This window comes from Moschus berezovskii, chromosome X, assembly GCF_049115385.1.
Source record: "Moschus berezovskii isolate FMDL1 chromosome X, NW_MosBer_1.0, whole genome shotgun sequence".
NCBI lineage: Eukaryota > Metazoa > Chordata > Mammalia > Artiodactyla > Moschidae > Moschus > Moschus berezovskii.
The window spans coordinates 146,869,870-146,890,833 of record NC_142488.1 but is presented as its reverse complement, the minus strand read 5'-3'; the positions used below and the strand labels follow the sequence as shown (position 1 = coordinate 146,890,833).

Sequence of the window (20,964 nt, the reverse complement as noted above, 5' to 3'; positions counted from 1 at the left end):
GGAAGTAAGAAAAGGAAAGAAGAAAGACACTCCCTTAACAGTCTGGCAGCCTGGCTAGGCGGACCCAGCGTGAGGAGAGATGGAATTCTTGTCTTCTGAGGACAGGGGACAGAAGCTCAGCTTTGGAAAGTGTTATAGGTTGAATTTTGTTAGCAGCTCTGATTGGGGCCTTATCTGGACAAGGTCATACAGTGTATAGGCTCAGCTCACTTCAGTCTCTCTCCACTCCCTTAGCATTCCTGTGCCCCCAAGATGGCAGCCATGCTGACAGCCAGACCCAAGGTGAGTGCGGCTCCCTGACTGTGGGAAGCCCCTCAGTCCAGCATCCCCCCATCAGCCTCCATCTGTTGTGTTTACCTGTCCCATTGTCACAGCTCTTGCGGAGGTCTCTGGGCCCCACCACGACCCATGTTTTTGTTGCTGCCAGCTCATCCTGGGGCCCATGGGGGTGAATTGCCCTGAAACCACAGTGATGGCTTGTTTTAGGTGCCAGTATCTTTTGAGGATGTTGCCATATACTTCACCAAGGCAGAATGGAAGCTTCTGAATCACAGAGAAAGGAAGCTGTACAAGCAAGTGATGCTAGAGAATTACCACAATTTGGTGTCAGTGGGTAAGGATCCTGCACACAGTCAGGCCCCCATCCTGTCTCAGAACTCAGTTTATTTCTGAATTCCTTTTCTTGTTGGTTACTATGATTCCAAGAATAAATGCATTTCCCCATCAGGTTAGTAATCCACTGATGCCCAGCTTTTACCTCAAAGGCAGTTTTATCTAAATGGTTTTAGGCCCATAGGTATTTTGATATAAAACCAGGGGTTAACTAAACCTCTTCTACCCAAAAGATAAATGCAAATTATCCTTGAATATTTATATGCATTAATTTATACTTATTTTTACCAAGGTTGCCTTTTAGGTACATTTCATATTATAGAGTTTAGAAGCATCTGTTCCTTGCATCAAGCCATATAGAGCCCAGGGCATAGAGGCCCAGGACTTGGTTTTCCAGTCTGGAGAAATCTGGAAAGAGCTAGCACAGACTCTTCCACTGTGCCCCCCTTGGTTGTTTCTGCCCCTCACTAGGCAGTGAGGTTTAGTGTAAGGAACAGACACATCTTACATAGTGAAACAGGCAGCCTTTCAGTTCTGTTCACTTCTTGATACTCCCTGCAGCTTTCCTCCAGCCCTCTGTCTGTCCTTCAGTGTCTCCACGCTAACTCCCCATTTCCCACAAGACTGCCCATCTTGCAGGCCAAATAACAACATGGTTATTCTCTTGGCCCAAATCACCACCTACTTAAGACTCTTCATACACACCAAGCCTCTTCATACACTCAGACCTCTTTGTCCCTAGAGGGACTGTGCCTTTTCTCAGTACCTTCCCAGTGACACTTTCTAGAAAGTTCTTCATTCTCTGGTCCTGAAGATACTAATGCTGGACTGAGTCTAGGAGTGATTAACCTGCTTCCTCTCCATGGACAGGATTTTCGTTCTCCAAGCCTCAGCTGGTCATCCAGCTAGAGCAAGGAGAGAAACCATGGGTAGCAGATGTCCACAGGACGAAGATCACCACAGGGATGCAGGCAGGTGAGTGAGGGGAGCTCTACTGGCTTGCCTGAGCCATTGGCAAAAAGCAGCAGTTGATGGAGGGTGGCATGGTCACTTTGGGTTGGACATTCTCTTTCGTGGCAGTTTTAAATCTGCCATGGAATCCTCTGTCTCACAACAGCTCTTCTATTTCTAGCTCTCTGCTATCTCCTCCCCGCTTGCCTTCCTGTCGGATGATGGTCATCTTGCTTTCTCTCCCATGTCCTCAACTCCTGATTCAGCTATCCTCAGCCTTGGAGTGAGGGTGAGGGTAAAGAACAAACCTAAATTGAGGAAGGTAGTGACACTGGTTGGTGCTCTCTATGTCTTTCCAGGTGACAGGATGAATAGCAAGCTGACAATTTCAAAGGAGAAAAAATGTCCAAAAGAACTCCCAGGGGCCAATCTTCAGGTTGGCAACATGGGCCAGGTAGCTGGGCAGTCAGAGGAAACACTTGAGCACAGACAGAAACATGCCTGTTGTCCACCAACAGGTTCCAGCAGGGGTAACCCTCCTGGGGAGAAAGGCCAAGGCAGCTCCCCAGGTGAGGGAAGAGAGATGCAGGGAAGCAGCTGTGGAGATAAGCAGGATTCGGTTGTAAAGCAGGCTAGTTTCAAAGACACGGAGAGGCGGTTCATATGGCAGCAGTGTGGGAAATCCTTTAACCAGAACTCCAACCTCATCAAGCACCGAGTCAGCCATAGTGCCGAGAAGCCCTTTAAGTGTGGTGAGTGTGGGAAACTGTTTCGGCGCAACTACTCACTCCTGGAGCACCAGCGCATCCACAGTGGTGAGAAGCCCTATGCATGTGGCGAGTGTGGAAAGACTTTCACACGTGGCTCCAACCTCATCAAGCACCAGATCATCCACACTGGCGAGAAGCCCTATGAGTGTGATGAGTGTGGGAAATGCTTCGGGCGCAACTTCACACTCATAGAGCACCAGCGCATCCACAGCGGTGAGCGGCCCTACTCCTGTGATGTGTGCGGTAAGGCCTTCAGCAGGATCTGCAACCTCACTGAGCACCAACGCACGCACAGCAGTGAGAAACCCTTCACGTGCAGCCAGTGCCCAAAAGCCTTCAAGGGCATCTCCCAGCTCATTCACCACCAGCGTGTTCACAGGGGAGAGAAGCCATTCGTGTGCAAGGAGTGTGGAAAGGCCTTTCGGGGGCGCTCAGGCCTCAGCCAGCACCACCAGGTACACACCGGTGAGAAGCCGTATGAGTGCAGTGAGTGTGGGAAGACCTTTAGCCGGCGATCCAACCTCTTCAAGCACCAGATTGTGCACATTGAGAAGAGACCCTACGGGTGTCAAGAGTGTGGGAAGGCGTTCCGCCACTGTTCTGAATTCCTGCAGCACTGGCGCACCACCCATAGCCGCCCACAGCCTTGTGCCTGCGGCCACTGTGATGAGTGCAACCAGGCCTCCAAGGAGAAACCACAGCCTGACCAACAGCCGAGAATTCACCAGAACCTCTTGGAGGAGAACAACTCAGCGATGGAACTGGCCTGCCTGGGCCTCCAAAGAGCCACTGGAGAGTCCCACCCAGAGAATGAGAATCACCTTCAAGACTCCAGCTGTGCCACTGCCCCCAGCGCCGCCATCTGACTGGGTGCTCTGCAGGAGGGCTGGCTTTAAGATGAGCCCTCCTAGTCTCCCTCCCTTCCCTCGTTGATGATGCAATTGCAGCCCAGAGACTACACCGCAGACTGGCCCCTTCACACATTTGTATTCCTCACTGGAGCAGCTGAAAGTGCTCTTGCCCCTCATGCCTGGGGCCTGCATGCTGTGGGCGGGAGGGACTGAGTGCTTTAAGTAGTGACCCATATCATCTCATGGGGGCCTTCACTTCATTCCAAGACTTGTTAGTGTTTTCAGGTAGAAGATACTAAGAGCACTTTAATCCTTTAAAAGCTTAGTGGGAGGGATTTGACAGCACTCAAAATTGTGGGCTCCACACCGAGGCTGTGGCTGAACTGTGACATCACCTAAAATTTATCAGAAATGGTCTGAGAAAGGACTCAGGGACTGCAACAGTGAACTGCTCGTGCCCACTTTGTGTGCCCACACGTCAGCCCACGGAGAGTGGTGTCTCCCTGGGGGGGTAAGGCACAGGACACCTTGCTTTTGTGCTGAGCAGTGGCCCATACTTTTTCCAGGCCATTTGACTTTGTGCCTGAAAGTCACAGCCTCCCACGGGCACTGCCAGCTGCTTCCAGGAGAAGCAGCACCCAGGACCCATCTTTTCAGAGCTCAGGGGATTTGAGGGGATGGCTTCCCTGGGCCCTTCAAGAGGATGAGGCCTGGGGACTCTCGGCTTCCCCTCCCAGAGAGAGGAGCCCTGGGGCTCAGGTTCCTCCCAGCTGCCACCAGCTGCCCTGCTGCCTTTCATCTCCTACCCGCAGCCTGGCTCACCCCACCCACTGCCTTCAGATTCGGCCTGCAAGGGCTGGGCTGGTGTGTCTGCTCCTCCTCCCCACCTTCAGTGCCTAAAGCACCCAACTTAAGTTGCTTCTCCCCCGAAACAGCAGCCCCTCATGCCTGGTGCTGGTCAGGAGGAGAGCAGGCTGGGTTAGGCATTTGCACAGAGCAAACCCAGTAATGGCTCTCGCTTTCCCATCATGTTTGTTACAGTGTTAGAGGTTCAGTTGCTTTCAGTTTTCTGCATTCAGGTGTAATGTAAGTCATAGTAGGAATTTTTGCTAGAGGGGAGTGTCAGGGAATCGCCCCTTAAATAAGAATCCTTCCAACCCTCTCAGAAGACCTCAGGAAGGAGAAAGGGGCCTACCTCAGGCCTGACGGCCACTTAGTTTGCTGGCAAACCTGGCCCGTCTTCTCACTCCCTGCCCTATCCCTGCAGAGATAGGATGAAGCCTTCAAATGGCACTTTACCGCAGGCCACCCCCTGCCCACCCTACCCGCAGAGACTCTGCAGGGGAGAGTTCGTGCTGCCTGGGGGGAAGCTGCTGGCAGGTCTGGATTGTTCTGCCCACACTGTCCCCAGACCTGGGACCAGAAGTTCTGCCCCTTGCCCTTCTCAACCCTGCATCTCAGTTGGCTCGCCACCTGCCAGCCCCCTTCACCACCCGCCAGGGTCTTTGGCTCAATCACACAGGCTGCCAGAGGGCAGGCAGGTGGTGCATGTGCTGCAGATATCCCCCACTTGGCCTTTGACAAGCACGCACTTCCCCTGCCAGAAACTGGGCTTGGAAGTGCAGGGCTCCTTCTGCACATGATGCTTGCAGTGCCCACTGCTTGGACGACTCTGGAAGTGAGAGGGAGAGAAGGAGACAGAGATCAAGTCGTTTCATACAGTTATATGACCGTCACTTGTGCACATTTGTGACTTAGGAAAAGTTCTTTAGTTGTTGTAACTTGCTTTTATTTCAGCCTCTTTTTGCTCTGTGTGTCACGTTTTGTCTTTGAGCCCAGGGTTTAGTAAATATTTGTGAAATGAATCTTGTCCCCTTAGCATTGACCTCAGGTTTTAGACCAAGTTGGCTCCAACCTTACCTTTTGGCAGTGGAAAGTATTTGCAGCTTTGGGTTTTCCACTAGAAAAAGACATTTTTTAAAGGAGCGTTATCTTTGGACTCTGTGGTGAGGTCACTGGGAAGCGTGTTGTTCGTCTGAGGTGCCAGACAGTCTTTCTTAAGGCAGCAGGGCTTCAGGAAGCCCATCCCCACAAAGGGCAGGGGACAGGGACCTGAGGCCATATGCTTGGGCTCTGGTCCCTTTTTGTTCAGCTGAGGCGACCCAAGATTGGGGCAACAATTGCTGCATGATGGGCCCGGAAGGAGCGTAAATCCATGCACAATGCTATCCATTTCCATAGTTCTAGGAAGTGAATGGCTTCACTCCTATGGGTCAGTAACCAACTTTTAATAAAGGTGTATCTCCCCAGTACAGCATCATCCCATTGGTTCCACTGGATAAACTGACTAGATTTTGAATGTGAGCACCTTTCTTTACCTTGGGACCCACCTAGAGATGACTAGATACTGGGGGTACAGGTGGTGATGCCTGATTTTTCAACAGAAAGTGGACTTGCCTGGAGAGATGCGAGCAGAGATTCCAGGCACGTGTGCTCTGGTCTCAGTGCCCTGAAAGGCTCCAGGGTCTCTAAGTGCTTACCTAGATATGTGACATGTATAAGTGATGCATCTTTGGTTTGACATTTCTCCATCTCATCTCACTCCTCTTCATTAGCACATGTGGTAATCAGTGGGGTGTTCATCAGGAACTAAACGGGTATCACATGGAATCATCCAGAGAGTGTCCAGAGAGGATGCTTGTGATTTGCCTTCTACCATGCCTTGAAATCGGGCTACCCCCAGGCTAGGTGGGGAACTGCGATTGTGGCCCACACTTGCTTTCTGATGACGACTAGAGTGTAAAGGCTGAGACTGTTGAGGAATGTCTTGCCTGCTTTTCACCACCTGCCCCCCAACAAAATTCACACTCCACAAGTCTGGACTGGGCTTCGGCTCCAGAGACGACCCTGTCAGACTCTGGATCAGCCTGTAGCACATGATTTGCTCTTTCAAACTTAGGACACTTTTCAAGAGCTGTTTAAGTGCTGAAGCAGTATCTTCTCATAACTGATAAACTGTCCCATCTGAATTCTTTGACTTTGGGTGTAAACAAATAAGGAAGGTCTGGGTGTTGGTTTGAAGTAACAGCAGTTTGGTGAAAGGTCTCAGGAAAGGGTGCTGACCTAGATTGGGGGAGGGGTAGCCGAGACAGTGTGTCTGGGCATGAAGGGAAGCCAGGACCCCTCCAAGCGGAGCTGCACAGAGACCAAGGGTAGCCACCCAGGGCCACTGGGACTCCTAGAGCAGGAGGGCAGAGCACCCCATCAGTGACCTGGTGTCTTAGACCTTTTGCTTACATTGCCTGCAAGGTTTGTTCCCCTTTGCGAAGCTGCCTGGTGCCTGAGAAGGGGGCTCAGAATTCTGTTGCCATTGTTGTTGAATGTCTTTAATTTGTAACTCTTTACTGGATGGCTTTCCCCTCACTCCTGGGGCTAGTTCTGGCCCATGCTGTGGCAGCCTAGGGGAAGAAGGATGCCCAGACTGGAGGCAACTCCCTGTGAACAGTTCCAGAGGGTCCAGGACCCTGCTTTTGCTGTCCCTGGCTCGGTAGGGGGACAGAGCAGCTTTCAGCTCAGGATGCTGAGTCTTTGCCTGGTTAGGTAGCAAAGTGCTGTGTGGAGGTCAGGGTAGAACTTAGTACCAGGTGAACTTTGAAAACGAGAAGTAGAGATCATGGGATTTCTGGGAGGATGGAGGGCTTTTAGGCAGACATGGGGTAAAGGGTCATTAGAACCAGAGCACAAACAGCTGGGAGTGTCACACGAAGAAGTTTGGTCTCTAGCTGGCTCCTGAAGAGCAATTTTTTGTAACGAGAGAATTATTCTAAGATCAAGGAAGAAAAATGTTGCAGATAACTGCTAGAATTTGTGAATTTACACATTGAAGACCACTAAGTGTACACTGGAGTCATCTAGACAGTTCTGAAGAATTTTCCATGCAGGAAGGGGACGAAAGGACAGAGTACTGGGGGGAGGGAGTCAAGGGCAATTGGAGGTGCTCAAAATTGCAAAGCACCCCGGGTGGTGGCTTGCTGCCATTTATTCCCTCAGGTCAGTTCCCACTTGTACCTGCGCTTAGATGGTTTCCTCTTGGGCTAGCCCCAGTGTGTCCATGACATCACAACACAAGGGTCCTCTGGGGTTTGAAGGTTGCTGGCTCATCTTCCAAAACCTGCACATATTCAGAGTGTACAATTGGATGAGTTTTGATGTGTATCCACCTGTAAAACCATCACAGCAATGAAGATGGTTAATGTGTGCCCATCACCCCAAAAAGTTACCTTGTCTGCCCCAGTGCTCACTCCTTCCTACCCCTTCTTGCCCTCCCCCTTCCCACAGCAATTGTTCTTCCTGTCACTTCACATTGGTTTGCCTTTTCTAGAATTCTGTGTAATTGAAATGATGCAGCATGCACTGGCCTTGCCTGACCTCTCAGCATAATGACTTTGAAGTTCATCCAAGTTGTTGTGTGTTTGTAAGTTCATTTTTTAATTACTAAGTACATTCTTATTGTGTGAATGGATCAAAATGATTTTGGTACATTCTTGGGTTTTCCAGGCTTTGGCCTTGACAAATAAACCTGCTGTGAAGTTTTGTGTGCAATTTTTTGTGTGGACAGATGTTTTCCTTTCTCCCGCGTATATAGCTAGGAGTGGAATTGCTGGGTCACATAGTAAGTCTATGTTTAACTGTTTGAGGAACTGCCAAAGTGTTTTCCAAAGCAGTTCTACCATGCTACCTTCCCATCAGCAGTGTATGAAGGGTCCAACTTTGCACGTCATCCCAACACTTGTTTTTGTCCATCTTTGTGATTCCAGACATCCTGGTGGGTTGAAGTGGGATCACATTGTAGTTCTGATTTGCATTTTCCTGATGATTAATGATGTTGAGCACCTTTTTACAACCTCATCAGCCAGTCAGATATCTTAACTGGGTGATGTGTGTGTTTAAATCATTTTACTTTTTTACTTTTGGCTGCACTGTGGGGCTTACAGAATCTCAGATCCTTGACCAGGGATTGAACCCAGGCTTTCCACAGTGAAAGCAGTTTGTCCTAACTGCTGGACCACCAGGTAATTCCCCATTTTTTTTTAACTTGCGTTGTCTTGTTATTTAATGTAAAAGTTCTAGATACAAGTCCTTTGTCAGATACATATTTTGAAGATATTTCTCCCAGATGGTGGTGTCCCTTTTCATTTTCATAGCTGTTCTTTGATGAGAAGGAGTGATTTTATCTTGATGAAGTAAAATTCATGAATTTTTAAATTTTATAGCTTGCACTCTTCATATCACAGTGAAGAAATCTTTTCAAAACTTGAGCCACTAAGATTTGATCCTCAATTTTCTTTTTTTTTTTCAATTTTCTTAAAAAGTTGCATAGTTTTGTTGTCAGTCGCTCAGTCATGTCCGACTCTGCAACCCCATGGACTGCAGCACGCCACACCTCCCTGTCCTTCACCATCTCCCAGAGCTTGCTCAAACTTATGTCTATCGAGTCAGTGATGCCGTCCAACCATTTCATCCTCTGTTGTCCCCTTCTCCTCGTGCCCACAGTCTTTCCCAGCATCAGGGTCTTTTCAAATGAGCCAGTTCTTCGCATCAGGTGGCCAAAGTATTGGAACTTCAGCATCAGTCCTTCCTATGAATATTCAGTGTTGATTTCCTTTAGGATTGACTGGCTTGATCTCCTTGCTGTACAAGGGATTCTCAAGAGTCTTCTTCAACACCACTGTTTAAAAGCATCAATTCTTTGGCACTTAGCCTTCTTTACGGTCCAACTCTGACATCCATACATACATAACTACTGGAAAAACCATAGCTTTGATTATATGGACCTTTGTCAGCAAAGTAATGTCTCTCTTTTTTAATACACTGCCTAAGTTTGTCATAGCTTTTCTTCCAAGGAGTAAGTGTCTTTTAATTTCATGACTGCAGTCACCCTCCGAGGTGATCTTGGAGCCCAAGAAAATAAAGTCTGTCACTATTTCCGTGGTTTCCCCATTTGCCATGAAGTGTTGGGACCAGATGCCATGATTTTAGTTTTTTGAATGTTGAGTTTTAAGTCAGCTTTTTCACTCTCTTCTTTCACTTTCCTCAAGAGGCTCTTTCCTTAGCTCCTTTTTGCTTTCTGCCATTAGGGTGGTGACATGTGCATATCTGAGGTTATAGATATTTCTCCTGGCAATCTTGATTCCAGCTTGTGCTTCATCCAGCCCGGCATTTCTCATGATGTACTCTGCATATAAGTTAAATAAGCAGGGTGACAATATACAGCCTTGATGCACTTTTGGTGTAGAAGTTTCACAGTCTTAGTTTTTACGTTTAGGTCTATTATCCATTTCATTAACTTCGTGTATGGTGTGAGGTCAATTCACAATTCATTTTTTCTATATAGATGTCTAGTTTTTTCAGATCCATTTTCTAGACACCTGTCATTGGATTTGAGACCCACCTGGCTAATCCAGGATGACCTCATCTCAAGATTTGTCATATAATTATATCTGCAGAGACCCTTTCTCCAAATAAGGTCACATCCACCGAGTCTAAGAATTGGCACATCGAGGTCCCCGTGGAGCCCAGACAGGAATATTGTGGAACCCAGGGAGCTGGGGGAGGGATGAGGGCAATGGGCAGGGACCGCAGGTAGGGCGCAGAGGTCATAATGAGAATCTCAAACATGCCAAGCCTCTAGGCCAGGGTTCCAAGGAGCAGGAGCTGGATCGTCACTGACTCTCACCACCCAGCTGATGTGTGCCCTTGCCCTGGGTTCAGTCCATCCTCCTGGCACAACTGTACTGTGTCCATTTTGCAGAGGAGGAAACTGAGGCCGCCCTGTGAGGTCCCGTCTGCTGGTCACAGAGTTGGGGAACAGGGTGGATAGGGGCAGGGCCCAGCACCCAGTCTGTTCCCCTTGGCAAAGTCCATGCACATCACCAAGAGTCAAGGCTCTCTCCCGACTGCTACGTACCTCTCACCACCTCCAGGGTAACCACATGTAGGGGAAAGGTCAACAATTCATTGCTCGCTCTTTCTCCATGAGCAGGATTTCCAGCTTCTCAACCTGATGTGCCCTGGCAGGCAGGTGACAGGCTCCACGGGGTCGGGGATGAAATAAGATGTGATGAGTTTTCAGTATCTCCTTTGTTTTTTGGAAATGGCAAGCCACTCTAGTACTCCTGCCTGGAAAATTCCATGGATGGAGGAGCCTTGTATGCTACAGTCCATGGTGTCGCAAAGAGTTGGACATGACTGAGCGACTTCACTTTCACTTCTGTTTTTTTAATCCAAGTTAAATGGAAGGTTATACAGCTTCCCTGACCCTGTGTAGCCTCTCACCTGCCACGGTCAGTGGCCAGCCTTCTGCGGGGCTGCCAACTCCTCATGCGTACCCTCCCCGCAGGCTCTTCCTCACCTGGTTACGGGCTAGGCCCCCAACCCTACCCCAGGCTCCTGCCAACGCTGATGGGGTCCGCTGACCACTGTGGATGACAGCCCGAACTAGGCCTTTGTAAAGACACACCATCTCGCCTTGAGAAGGCCTACCAGCTGGCATTGCCCAGAGCACTCCCTTTACCCACAAGCCCAGGTTGTGCCCAGATTGGTGGCCGAGGTGGGAAAATGGCAGGGAAGCCGGCCGGAGAAGGGACAATCCCCCATGGGTGGGCCTTTGGGAGGTCATGTGCTGAACCCTTTATTCAGCAGAGAGTGGCCCCATGAGCGGAGTCCACGCAACTCATCAGACACCTGAGTGTCCCCAGAGAGGCGAGTCGTGTGGGGCAGTAGCTGGGAAGCCACAATGCAGCCCGAGGGCGGCAGGCAGGGCTGTGGGAGGCCTGCAAGCTGAGATTTGCAGTGGAAAGACTGTGGGAAAGCCTCAGCCAAGCTGCTGGAAAGAAACCTTTCTGCCCTCCCTTTCTTAAGAGCACTACGGAGATCCCCCTCCCCTTTGTGAACCCTGGAGCTGGCCCGCCTCCTGCCAGCCTTACCACTCAGGAAAGCTCTTCTTAAGGGCCCTGGAGTCGCCTCTTTGAAATGCAAATCTCCAGGAAGTTACCCTCCGCCCTGCCTGGCAGAGAGAAAGCTTTCTGGCCCTGAGGATAAAGGCAGTTCCCAGCACAGAGGGCCACCCAGATCACCAGGAGAAATTGCCGTGAGCCAGGATGGGTGATCTTGGGCAGGACTGCCTGACTTAAAAGACTGAGGATTCCTTCTGTCTTTGTGATGGGGAAACAATGAAAACAGTGACAGGGTTTATTTTGGGGGGTTACAAAATCACTGCAGATGGTGACTGCAGCCATGAAATTAAAAGACGCTTGCTCCTTGGAAGAAAACCTATGACCAACCTAGACGGCATATTGAAAAGCAGAGACATTACTTTGTCGACAAAGGTCCATCTAGTCAAAGCTATGGTTTTTTCAGCAGTTATGTATGGATGTGAGAGCTGGACTATAAAGAAAGTTGAGCGCTGAAGAATGGATGCTTTTGAACTGTGGTGTTGGAGAAGACTCTTGAGGGTCCCTTGGACTTCAAGGAGATCCAACCAGTCCATCCTAAAGGAAATCAGTCCTGAATATACATTGGAAGGACTGATGCTGAAGCTAAAACTCCAGTACTTTGGCCACCTGATGTGAAGAACTGACTTATCGGAAAAGACCCTAATGCTAGGGAAGATTGAAGGCAAGAGGAGAAGGGGACAACAGAGGATGAGATAGTTGGATGGCATCACTAACTCGATGGACATGAGTTTGAGCAAGCTCCGGGAATTGGTGATGGACAGGGAAGCCCGGCGTGCTGCAGTCCATAGAGTCACAAAGAGTCAGACACGACTGAGCAACTGAACTTAACTGAGGAGTGAAGTTGTTTGCTTTCATTTCCACTTTTGTGGAGAGGAGTCTGGGTGGGCAGGGTCCAGGGGCAGGGAACCTAAAGTGGGAGGACGTGGATCTGAGATCTTGGGTCCATCCTCCCCTCCTGGCCTCCCTGGGACTGTGATGATTCGTCTACACAGTGGGTGGGCTCCCCAAGTTCGAAAACAGATTGATTACCACAAATCAGGGCATTGCCTATTGAACATTCCTGAAATCCCAGAAAAACCTCTTAGAAGCTTCATAATATAAGGAACCAGTGACAATAGAAATGGATTGTTGACTGAAAAAAAGCAAAACCTAAAAGTTGAGAATTATGTTGTATTTGGGGCATTACTGAGGACTATAGTCCAGGAGAAAGCCTTTCAGAGAGCTCTGAGAAACTGTTCCAGAGAGGTCAAGGAGAAGCCAGATTTTGCTTCAAAACAACAAAATGGTAGTCAAACACCAAAAAATTGCTGCTAATCACAGAAATGAATTTCATGCTTTTCTATGTGTGGGGGAGATTCAAGGGTCTGGGCTCATTGATATCATCCCCTTGATACACACATTAACTATCTAGGATCAGTATCCTATTTTTCTCCATTCTGAATTCCTCTCACGGTACACAGTACTGGGGCAGCTGCAGTGGCTGATGCCTTGATCACTGGCATAATTGCTTGTTTACTGAGATGGCAGGCAACTCTGGAACCTGGAATCTGGGGCCACACGCAGGCCAGGGGTTCCTGTCCCAGCCACAGCCACTCACCCAGCAGGGGAAGAAGAATGAGGACCCAGAAGCTGTCTACACAGCACACAGGGCAGAAGCCTCAGGAAAGAAGAGGAGATAAAGGAATCAGTGGTGGGTGGTCACTTTGCAAACCATGTGGGTCCGTCTCCACAGACAAGGTAAAGCACATAGAACAAGGCTGCGGAGCAGTATTGTGCCGGCAGCTTTCTGTGTCAAGTTGGCTAGGCTAGGGTTCCCAGTGTTCAGTCAAGGCATCCGTCTAGATGGCACTGTGAAGGGATTTTTGAGATGAGATTAACAGGGAAACACAGTTAGCAACTGAGCAAAGCAGGTCACTCTACATAATGTGGATGGGCTGCATGCAATCAGCTGAAAGCCTGATGACAAAAACACCGAGGTCATCCAAAGAGGAAGGGATTCAGCCTCCAAATGGCCTTTGGACCAAGCTGCTACTCCTCCCTGAGTCTCTGGCCCGATGGCTCATTCTGCAGACTTCAGAGTTGCCAGCCCCCAGAACTATAGAATCCGATTCCATATGTACACGTATCTAGAGCTCTCCAACTTGTCCTGTTTCTCAGAAGCACCCTGACTGCTACAGTCATAAAGCCATATGAATACACGGCAACTAAATGCTCAGAGAAAAACTACTAGACAGGTGGGATGATGTCAGTAAAATACAATGATAATGGAGTATGTTAATACAGTATCACGGGGTTGGGCTGATCTAGTGGACAAAAAAAACCAAGGAAAAATTCAATAGTGCAATTATCAAACTAGATTATAGAGAAATAGTGGAAAGCACACATCTCTGAGGTACGTTAATTTTTTTCGGTCTGTTGGGCATTTTAAATGTTGCATGCATTTGACCTCTATTATTGGTTGAATTCTGTTAAGAGTCCTAACCCCCAGAACCTTAGCACATGACCATTGGAGACCAGGATTCACAGAGATGTTCAAGTACAGATGAGGTCAGTAGGGTGGGTCCTACTCCAACAGGACTGGGCCTTTATAAAAAGGAGACATTTCAATTTGTGGTACTTTGTTAAAACTGAGAAGGCTAATAAAGCTCCTACCCCAAAATCTTAAACAATATATCTTCAGACCACTATCCAGTACAATTCAAAATACACATATAAAATATGACCACAGTCTCAACAACTTGGAAACCAAGACAAACTCTGCTATGCAAGCAGTAGACGGGTGAAGAAATGAAAACTGAAATTTGAAAGCATCTCCCAACGCAAAGCAAAGAGGACTATTTAGTGACAAACAAACAAGACACAGGAAAATCTCATTCAGGGCAAAATTGCAGACTTTGAGTGCCTTACTGTTTCAAGATGGAAGCTGACAAAGGAGGTTAGTATTCCTCTTAAGAAATTAGGGAGAAAAAGAAAAGAAGAAGAACAAAAACTGAGCCAAAAGAAGATATACAGATGGGATTCGTAAAGATATAAGCTGAAGTCCTGTGCACATGGTGCCCCATAGCCTGTGGACTCTCCATGGAAAGACATCTCCAGCCCGCTGCTCCAGTCTTCTGTCCTCATCTCCTCGTCCCGCTGCATGGATAGTTCTGTTTCAATCAGGTATGCTCCTGATCACAGCTGCATCCACACTGGCAGACATGGACATAGCTTGGGAGTGACCGACACTTTTTGACAAGGGGCAGGTGGCCGGCCAGGGTGAGTTGGAGCAGCGGAGTTGGTTCTTCAGGTCTGGCCCTGCTGCTCGACATGGTTGCTGTGAGTCCCGAGTTCAGCCCTGTGGATGCACACAGTCTCTGCAACCACTCACCAGCCCAGGAACCTGGGGCAGTAATGACTAGAGCTGCCACGAGCAGAGGTGTGCAAGTCTTTGTGTGTGCACACGCATTCATTTCTCTTGGGTAAATATAGATACTCAGGAGTGGAATCATCAGGTCATTATGGTAGGTGTTTAATATCTTAATATGCGGCCAAACTGCTTTCCAAAGTGTCTGTCCCATCTCCCACCCCCACCAGTGGTGCCTGAGCCTCCCAGTTCTTCCCCGTCCTTGTCAACACTCAGGATGTGTTGTAGCCATTTTGTGTTGTAGCCATTCTGCTGCTGCTGCTGCTGCTGCTAAGTCGCTTCAGTCGTGTCCGACTCTGTGCGACCCCATAGACGGCAACCCACCAGGCTCCCCCGTCCCTGGAACTCTCCAGGCAAGAACACTGGAGTGGGTTGCCATTTCCTTCTCCAATGCATGAAAGTGAAAAGTGAAAGTGAAGTCGTGTCCAACTCTTAGCAACCCCGTGGACTGCAGCCCACCAGGCTCCTCCATCTAGTGGATGTTAAAAGTTCAGGGTACTTCCCTGGTGGTCCAGGGGCTAAGGACTCCTCGCTCCCAATGCTGAAGGCCCAGGCTCTATCCCTGGCTAGGAAACTAGATCCCACATGCTGCAATGAAGACCTGGCACAGCCAAATAAATACATAAACACATTTTGTAAAGTTCAGGAATTTTGAGAGTTTATTGTCAAACACCATTATTTTAAAAACTCAATTGTATAAACTTCCACTTAAATTGTATTAAAGAAACAAAGGAGATACTCAAAATGCATCATGTCTTATTTCACCCCTGTATCTCAGCACAGTGCACCACCCAGGATCTCTTCTGAGCCACACGTTCAATGACGTCATGTGGGTAGCCGTGTTTTTACAACAGTTTGGCCTGGTGGGAGTATTTACCCCACAGGAATCAGCACTGCTTACAAACCGGGACTAGACTGGTTATTGTTTGGTTGATTGTGTAGACTCGCTGCCGCTAAGTCGCGTCAGTTGTGTCTGACACTGCGACCCCATGGACTGCAGTCTACCAGGCTCCTCCATCCATGGGATTTTCCAGGCAAGAGTACTGGAGTGGGTCGCCAGTGCCTTTTCCGTGTGAAGACTTGAGTCTGTAGTAATTACATTGTGAATAATAAGAAGAAAAATAAAAAACTTCCAATATCAAAAACTACTATCCAAATCAGCAGAGATTTTGTTCATGTCACCAATGAACAAATGAGGTTCCAACACTCACCTTTGCTGTTTCGCTTTTGTCTTGGTAAGATCAGTGGAAATATCAACCAACGTTTATGTGGGAACCACAGTCAGCCTTCAGTTGCAACCATGGGTCAGGTACCGATCCAAAAGTTTGGCAAGTCAACGGAAGAGGTTTTGGTGAGAATCATTGGGTCATATGGAATTGAGAAATAGTGTATCGTGTTTTATTGTATATATATTGTAGGTTTATTTGTACGTTGTGTGTTTACATCTTTTATAACAGTAAAATTTATAATTAACTTACACGTCTGTGTGTGTCTCTGTGTATATATAGACAGACATAGAGAAATATATACACTCCCCCAACACAGAGGTGCACACATACACACACAAATAGGCTTACATTTACTTGTCACTGTGGATCAGCACATCACAGCTTGCAGACACAAGGACACACAAGGGGAGCAGCCCCAGCCTGTCTGCTCCATGCAGCAGGTACATAGCATCGCCTGGCCAGTTTGAGCATGGGCTCAGGGAGGGCGCCTGTGCTCCAGCTGCTGTAAGGCCCGGCAAGCTGGCACTGGGTAGGGAGAAGCACTCGGGCTCACAAAGGGCCAGCTGTTGATCCACCCACTGTGGTCTGGAGGGGGAGCTGTTGGCCTCACCCACTCAGTGAGTTGGTGAGTCGATGGCCCAGAGCCTGGCTAATGAGATAAAGGGACCCAGCTGTGCCCAGACACCAGGGATCTGGGGGGGCCCTGGGTACCCCTGAGACTCAGCTCTGCCTGTCACAGGCTCCTGAACCAAGGCCCTAACCCTGGCCCTCTCCCAGGTGGGTGTTCTCCCTGGGGCAGGTGGCAGGGCGTGAACCACCCTCCCAGACTGTTCCCCTCAGGTCTTTCCCACAGCACAGCCTGAGAGGTGTTGTAAAAACAGAAGTCGACTTTTCCTCTCCCCTGCTTATAGCCTTGTGTGGCTCCCGGTGCTGTCAGGGCCCTCCGGACCCTAGCTGGGGAATGAGGCTGACCTGAGGCAGCCACTGCCTGGGTCCTGGCCTCTTCCATCTGCCACCCTGCCCACTGTCGTGGCCCCAGTCACTCTGACCTACTTTCGTGTTTCGGGGTGGCCCAGCTGGCTCAAGGCTTGAAGCGTGGCTCATGTGAGTCACTCCTGGGCATGGTCGCCCCACCTTCCAGCCCCTTCTCACCTGCTCCGTCTCCTGGACATCCCGCCCCTACCCTGCCTCATCCTTTGGTGCCGCCAGCAGGGCCCCAGTGGCAGGTGGGCCAGCCGACGCCCCCGCCAAGCCGATGGCTGAGAAGGTGCCCTCTGCCCTGAGATGACTCCTGGCCCTTCTCAGGCTCGCGGGGCTTAGGACAGACTCCTTCCAAGCTGTCTCCCTCAATGAGCACCTATGCAGCACAGCTGAAGCCCCAACAGCACCCTCCCTGCACGCTCGATGTGCACATCTACGGCCCTCCTCCCACACCAGCAGCCCCCACCCCACTCCGCTCGGCACTCTGCGTACCCACCTCCCGACTCTATCCTTTCAGCCTGCTGCCCACTCAAGAGTAGGGACAGGGCTCTGGGAAGGAGGCAGTGGGGCTTTGCCGATACACATTCAGGCCCCACAGAGGTTCCTTAGGTCCTGCTCACTGATTTTTGGGGGTCTCTGGAGGGTGATAATGAAGGCCACGGGAGGAGACCAGCCAAGGCAGAGGCCCAAGGCTTGAGGTCCACAGCCCCAGCCTGTCAACCCTTTGGACTAGGCTCTGGGCACGGATGTATCACCCAGCAAACTCACCACAGACAGGTCACAGGGGGCTGCCCTGGGGGGCGGGTGGGGGACGGCTCAGCTCCTGCCCTGGGCCTTGCTCCCAGGCTGCCCTCTCTGGGCAGGGTGTGGGGAGGAGGGGAACCAAAAGCCAGCTGGTGAGCAGTGGTCAATGTTTATTGAAAGACGGGGTGACAGGTGGGTACAGGCAGCAACCAACTCCCCTGGCGTCAAGGCCAGGGAAGAGACCAGGAGAAGGCTTTAGGGCTGCGAGGCTGGTTGGGCCAGAACGGAGTAAAGCCTGGCAGGTATCTGGGCCCGGCTGAATGGCCCAGATGCTGGTGCTGCCCTGCTGCAGGGACTGGGGCCTTGTCGCCCTGGGTGGCAGCATCACCAAGCCCCTGGCTCAGGCCTCGAGCCTCGGGCCATCGGGTGGCACGTACATGGGCTCCACGTGGGCCCAGCTGAGGGCCTGCTCGTCGGCCCAGGCAAGCAGCTCGGCGGCGCGGTGCAGGAAGACCATGAGCAGGGTATGCACGTCACCCTCAGCAGAGTGGGCCGCGCTCGGCTCTGCCTGAAAGTAGCGGCGGAAGAGGCTGCCCAGGCTGTAGCTCCTACCACCCTGGGCCCGAGTGCCATGGCTATGGGCACGATCCAGGCCCTGCAGTGCTGCAAGCGTGTCCAGGCAGACGGTGTCCTGGGGCAGGTGGGCGCCCAGGCGCCGCAGCTCCGTGCAGAGCAGGGGGAAGTCGTAATCAAAGCCGTTGTGGGCCACCAGACACATGGGGCCCTCCTGGCGGCTCAGGAAGGCCTGCAGCGTCCGCACCACGGTGCCGTCAAAGCCAGCCTTCCCGCACCTGCCCAGGGCCTCGCAGCTCAGGCCGGTAATCTCACTGGCCTTGGCGGTGAAGGGGCGCTCCGGGCTAATGCACAGTGTGAGCTTGTCCATGACCCGGGGTGGCAGGGGGGCCCCAGACTCATTGAGCTCAGGGTCCTCCAGGGAGGATCGGTGGACTGCAAACAGGGAGAGCTCGGCAATCTCAGGGTCCACGCTGGGGAGCCCGGTGGCTTCCAGGTCCAGAAAGACAAAGGTCTCGGCCCTAGGTCCCTTGGACATGGTGATGGTTTTCACAGAGACAGGGAAGCCTACAGCTGCCGAAATAAGAGGCAAAAGACATAGGGGCCAAAGAGATGGGGATGCCTGGCCTCAGCCAGTCACAGCTTTGCCCGTGGCCAAGGTCCTGACCCTTCTGGCTACCTCATGGGCCTTTAGGCTCTAGGAGCCATTTCTAAGACCCAGATCCAGAGAGACTGCTATGGGGCCATCCAAACTGGGATCCAGTGACAGGGATCTGTTACTTCTGTCCTAGGGTCTTGTCACCCCCCTCCATGGTGTCCCTCAGTCCCTCTCTGACCATCCCCCCCTCTACCATCTAGTAAACAGCAAAAGGCAGGCCTGATGTGCCCAGACCCTGGCCTGGGGCCTCTGCCTCTGGACCCCAAGGACATGGACAGGCAGTTTGCCAGGCCCATGTCACCGGGGAGTGCAGCCCAGGATGGCACCATCACCAACACACGGTGGCCACTAGCCTCAGGCCCAGTGCCCAACAAACGTGCCCCTGGGATCAGCTGCTGGGAAGCAGACAAGCAGGCACCCAAGACAGCTCTCCTGGGAATTCCCAGCCTCCCTGGCTTGGCCTCCCAGCACACAGATGGATCCAATCCAGATCTGACCCATTCCAGCTCCCATTCTGCCTCTGGGCCCCAGCAGCTGGCCACACTGGCTTACCTGCAGCAGCTGCTGGCCGGGTTCTTGGGCTACTGGACACCTGTCTCACACAGGCTGCTCTGGGCGGCCTTTAATCTGTGGCTGTGGCCCACCCCCAGACGCCCGCTGGGTAGGAGGCGATCCGAGGCCACGGGACCTGTGTGGCCGGCTTGCCACCCCCTCGCTTGCTCACAGCTGCTGGGACACACACCCCATGTTTTTACAGGCCGAAAAGCTGGCTCCTGGGCCGCAGACGGGCTCCCCACAGGCGGAGTGCAGCCTGGACTGGAAGAACGTGTCATCACAGGTGTGTCACAGGCATTAAGAGGAAACCCAAGCCCTCTGCCCTGCCTTAACGACTGATCAGGGCTGGTGGCAGCAGCTGGGCCTGCTGCCTTGGGTTCAACACCCAGCCCCGGACTGGCGCCCTCCCACAGGGGCATCTCCAGGGCACAGGTCCGTCACCAGGGGCAACCAAAATGAGCTAGGAGGACAGGCCATGGTGTTGCCCCACTGACAGCAGCTGGGGTGCATCAGAGCAGCAGCCCCCGACTTTGGGGGGCTCCTCTTCCTCTAGAGTATCTCAGAGGCCTGGAGCAGAGGCTGCCAGGGAAGGAGCAAGGGAGGTGTGGCATATGGGAGCAGCCCGCCACTGAGTGCCATGAGAGCCAGAGGCTCCCAGGTCCTGCCCGGCCCAAGTGGCTCAGGCCAGGGTGAAGGGCACAGTCAACGTTGGAGGTAAGAGAAAAGGCCCTCCCTGCTCCAAGAGAGCGGATGGCACCATCCCCAGGACCTCATCCCTGGGTAAGCCGTGCCACCCTCCGGCAGCGGGTGCTCACAAGCCTGGTCTCCCACTGGGGCACAGGGAGGCAGCCGAGATGCCAGGGGCAGCCTGCCCGCAGCGGGCCCTCCAGTCTCCTGGGCTGTAAAGCTGTCAGGGAACCTGGACCACAGTGCCCAAGGGTCTGCCTGTGCTCCCACCTCCACCGATGGCAGGGGACCAGCTCCCTGGAGCTTCCTGGTCTGGAATAGCCACAGGGGAATCAGGGAAATAAAGGTGCAAGTGAGACTGGCAACCAAATGCTTAGATGGGGCAGGGGTATTTCCCCCAGCACCCTTCAGCCTGATGCTGAGCTGAGGGGGGCAGGGGACCCCAAAAGGTGTACCTGTCCCTGGGCTTGCAAGGAGGGAGGTGACTATGACACAACTCAGGCAGATACTGGGTGGCCCTGGAAAGCCCCGACAGCTGCTTCCTGGCCAACCAGTCAGGCCACCAGCAAGAATTCCCCAGGTCAGTGCTGGGTGGCCTGGGGAGGCAGGAGAAGGAAGCACACACCCCCACCGGCCACACCCCAGATGCAGTGGGTGCCAGCACCCCCAAGGCCAGCCTGGGGTGTTGGGGAGGAAGCAGCAGATCAGGGCCTGGGAGAGGCCATGGTCACATTCAGCCAGGAGTCATGACAAGACACCACCAGGCTTAACGGGCGCTGAACACGGGGCAGGCAGGATGGGCAGGGAGGCTGTCAGGCAGAGCCACAGAAGCAAAAAAGCAGGCTGGAGGCAACTTCTTAAAACCTGGGCTTTCTTTTCTCCCCAGCTCACACTGCCCAAACCCACCCCATTCCACCCCACCTCCACCCCCC

The 20,964-nt window shown here is 51.7% G+C and overlaps 2 protein-coding genes across 2 annotated transcripts; one reads left to right on the top strand and one right to left on the bottom strand.

Moving 5' to 3' along the window:
• The first annotated feature begins 252 nt into the window (after positions 1–252).
• ZFP92 (ZFP92 zinc finger protein) lies at positions 253–3,199 on the top strand. The gene is made up of 4 exons (XM_088834106.1): positions 253–282; positions 487–613; positions 1,483–1,587; positions 1,923–3,199. Exons 1-4 carry the CDS (start codon positions 253–255, stop codon positions 3,197–3,199), a joined length of 1,539 nt encoding a protein of 512 aa, XP_088690232.1.
• A 12,045-nt stretch (positions 3,200–15,244) lies between these two features.
• TREX2 (three prime repair exonuclease 2) lies at positions 15,245–20,929 on the bottom strand. Its single transcript, XM_055438665.2, has 3 exons — positions 19,343–20,929; positions 15,817–18,705; positions 15,245–15,691 (listed from the first exon to the last, which is right to left on the bottom strand). The coding sequence occupies exon 2, from the start codon at positions 18,668–18,670 to the stop codon at positions 17,960–17,962; it is 711 nt and encodes a 236-aa protein (XP_055294640.1). The 5' UTR covers positions 18,671–18,705; positions 19,343–20,929; the 3' UTR covers positions 15,245–15,691; positions 15,817–17,959.
• Between the last annotated feature and the right edge of the window lie 35 nt (positions 20,930–20,964).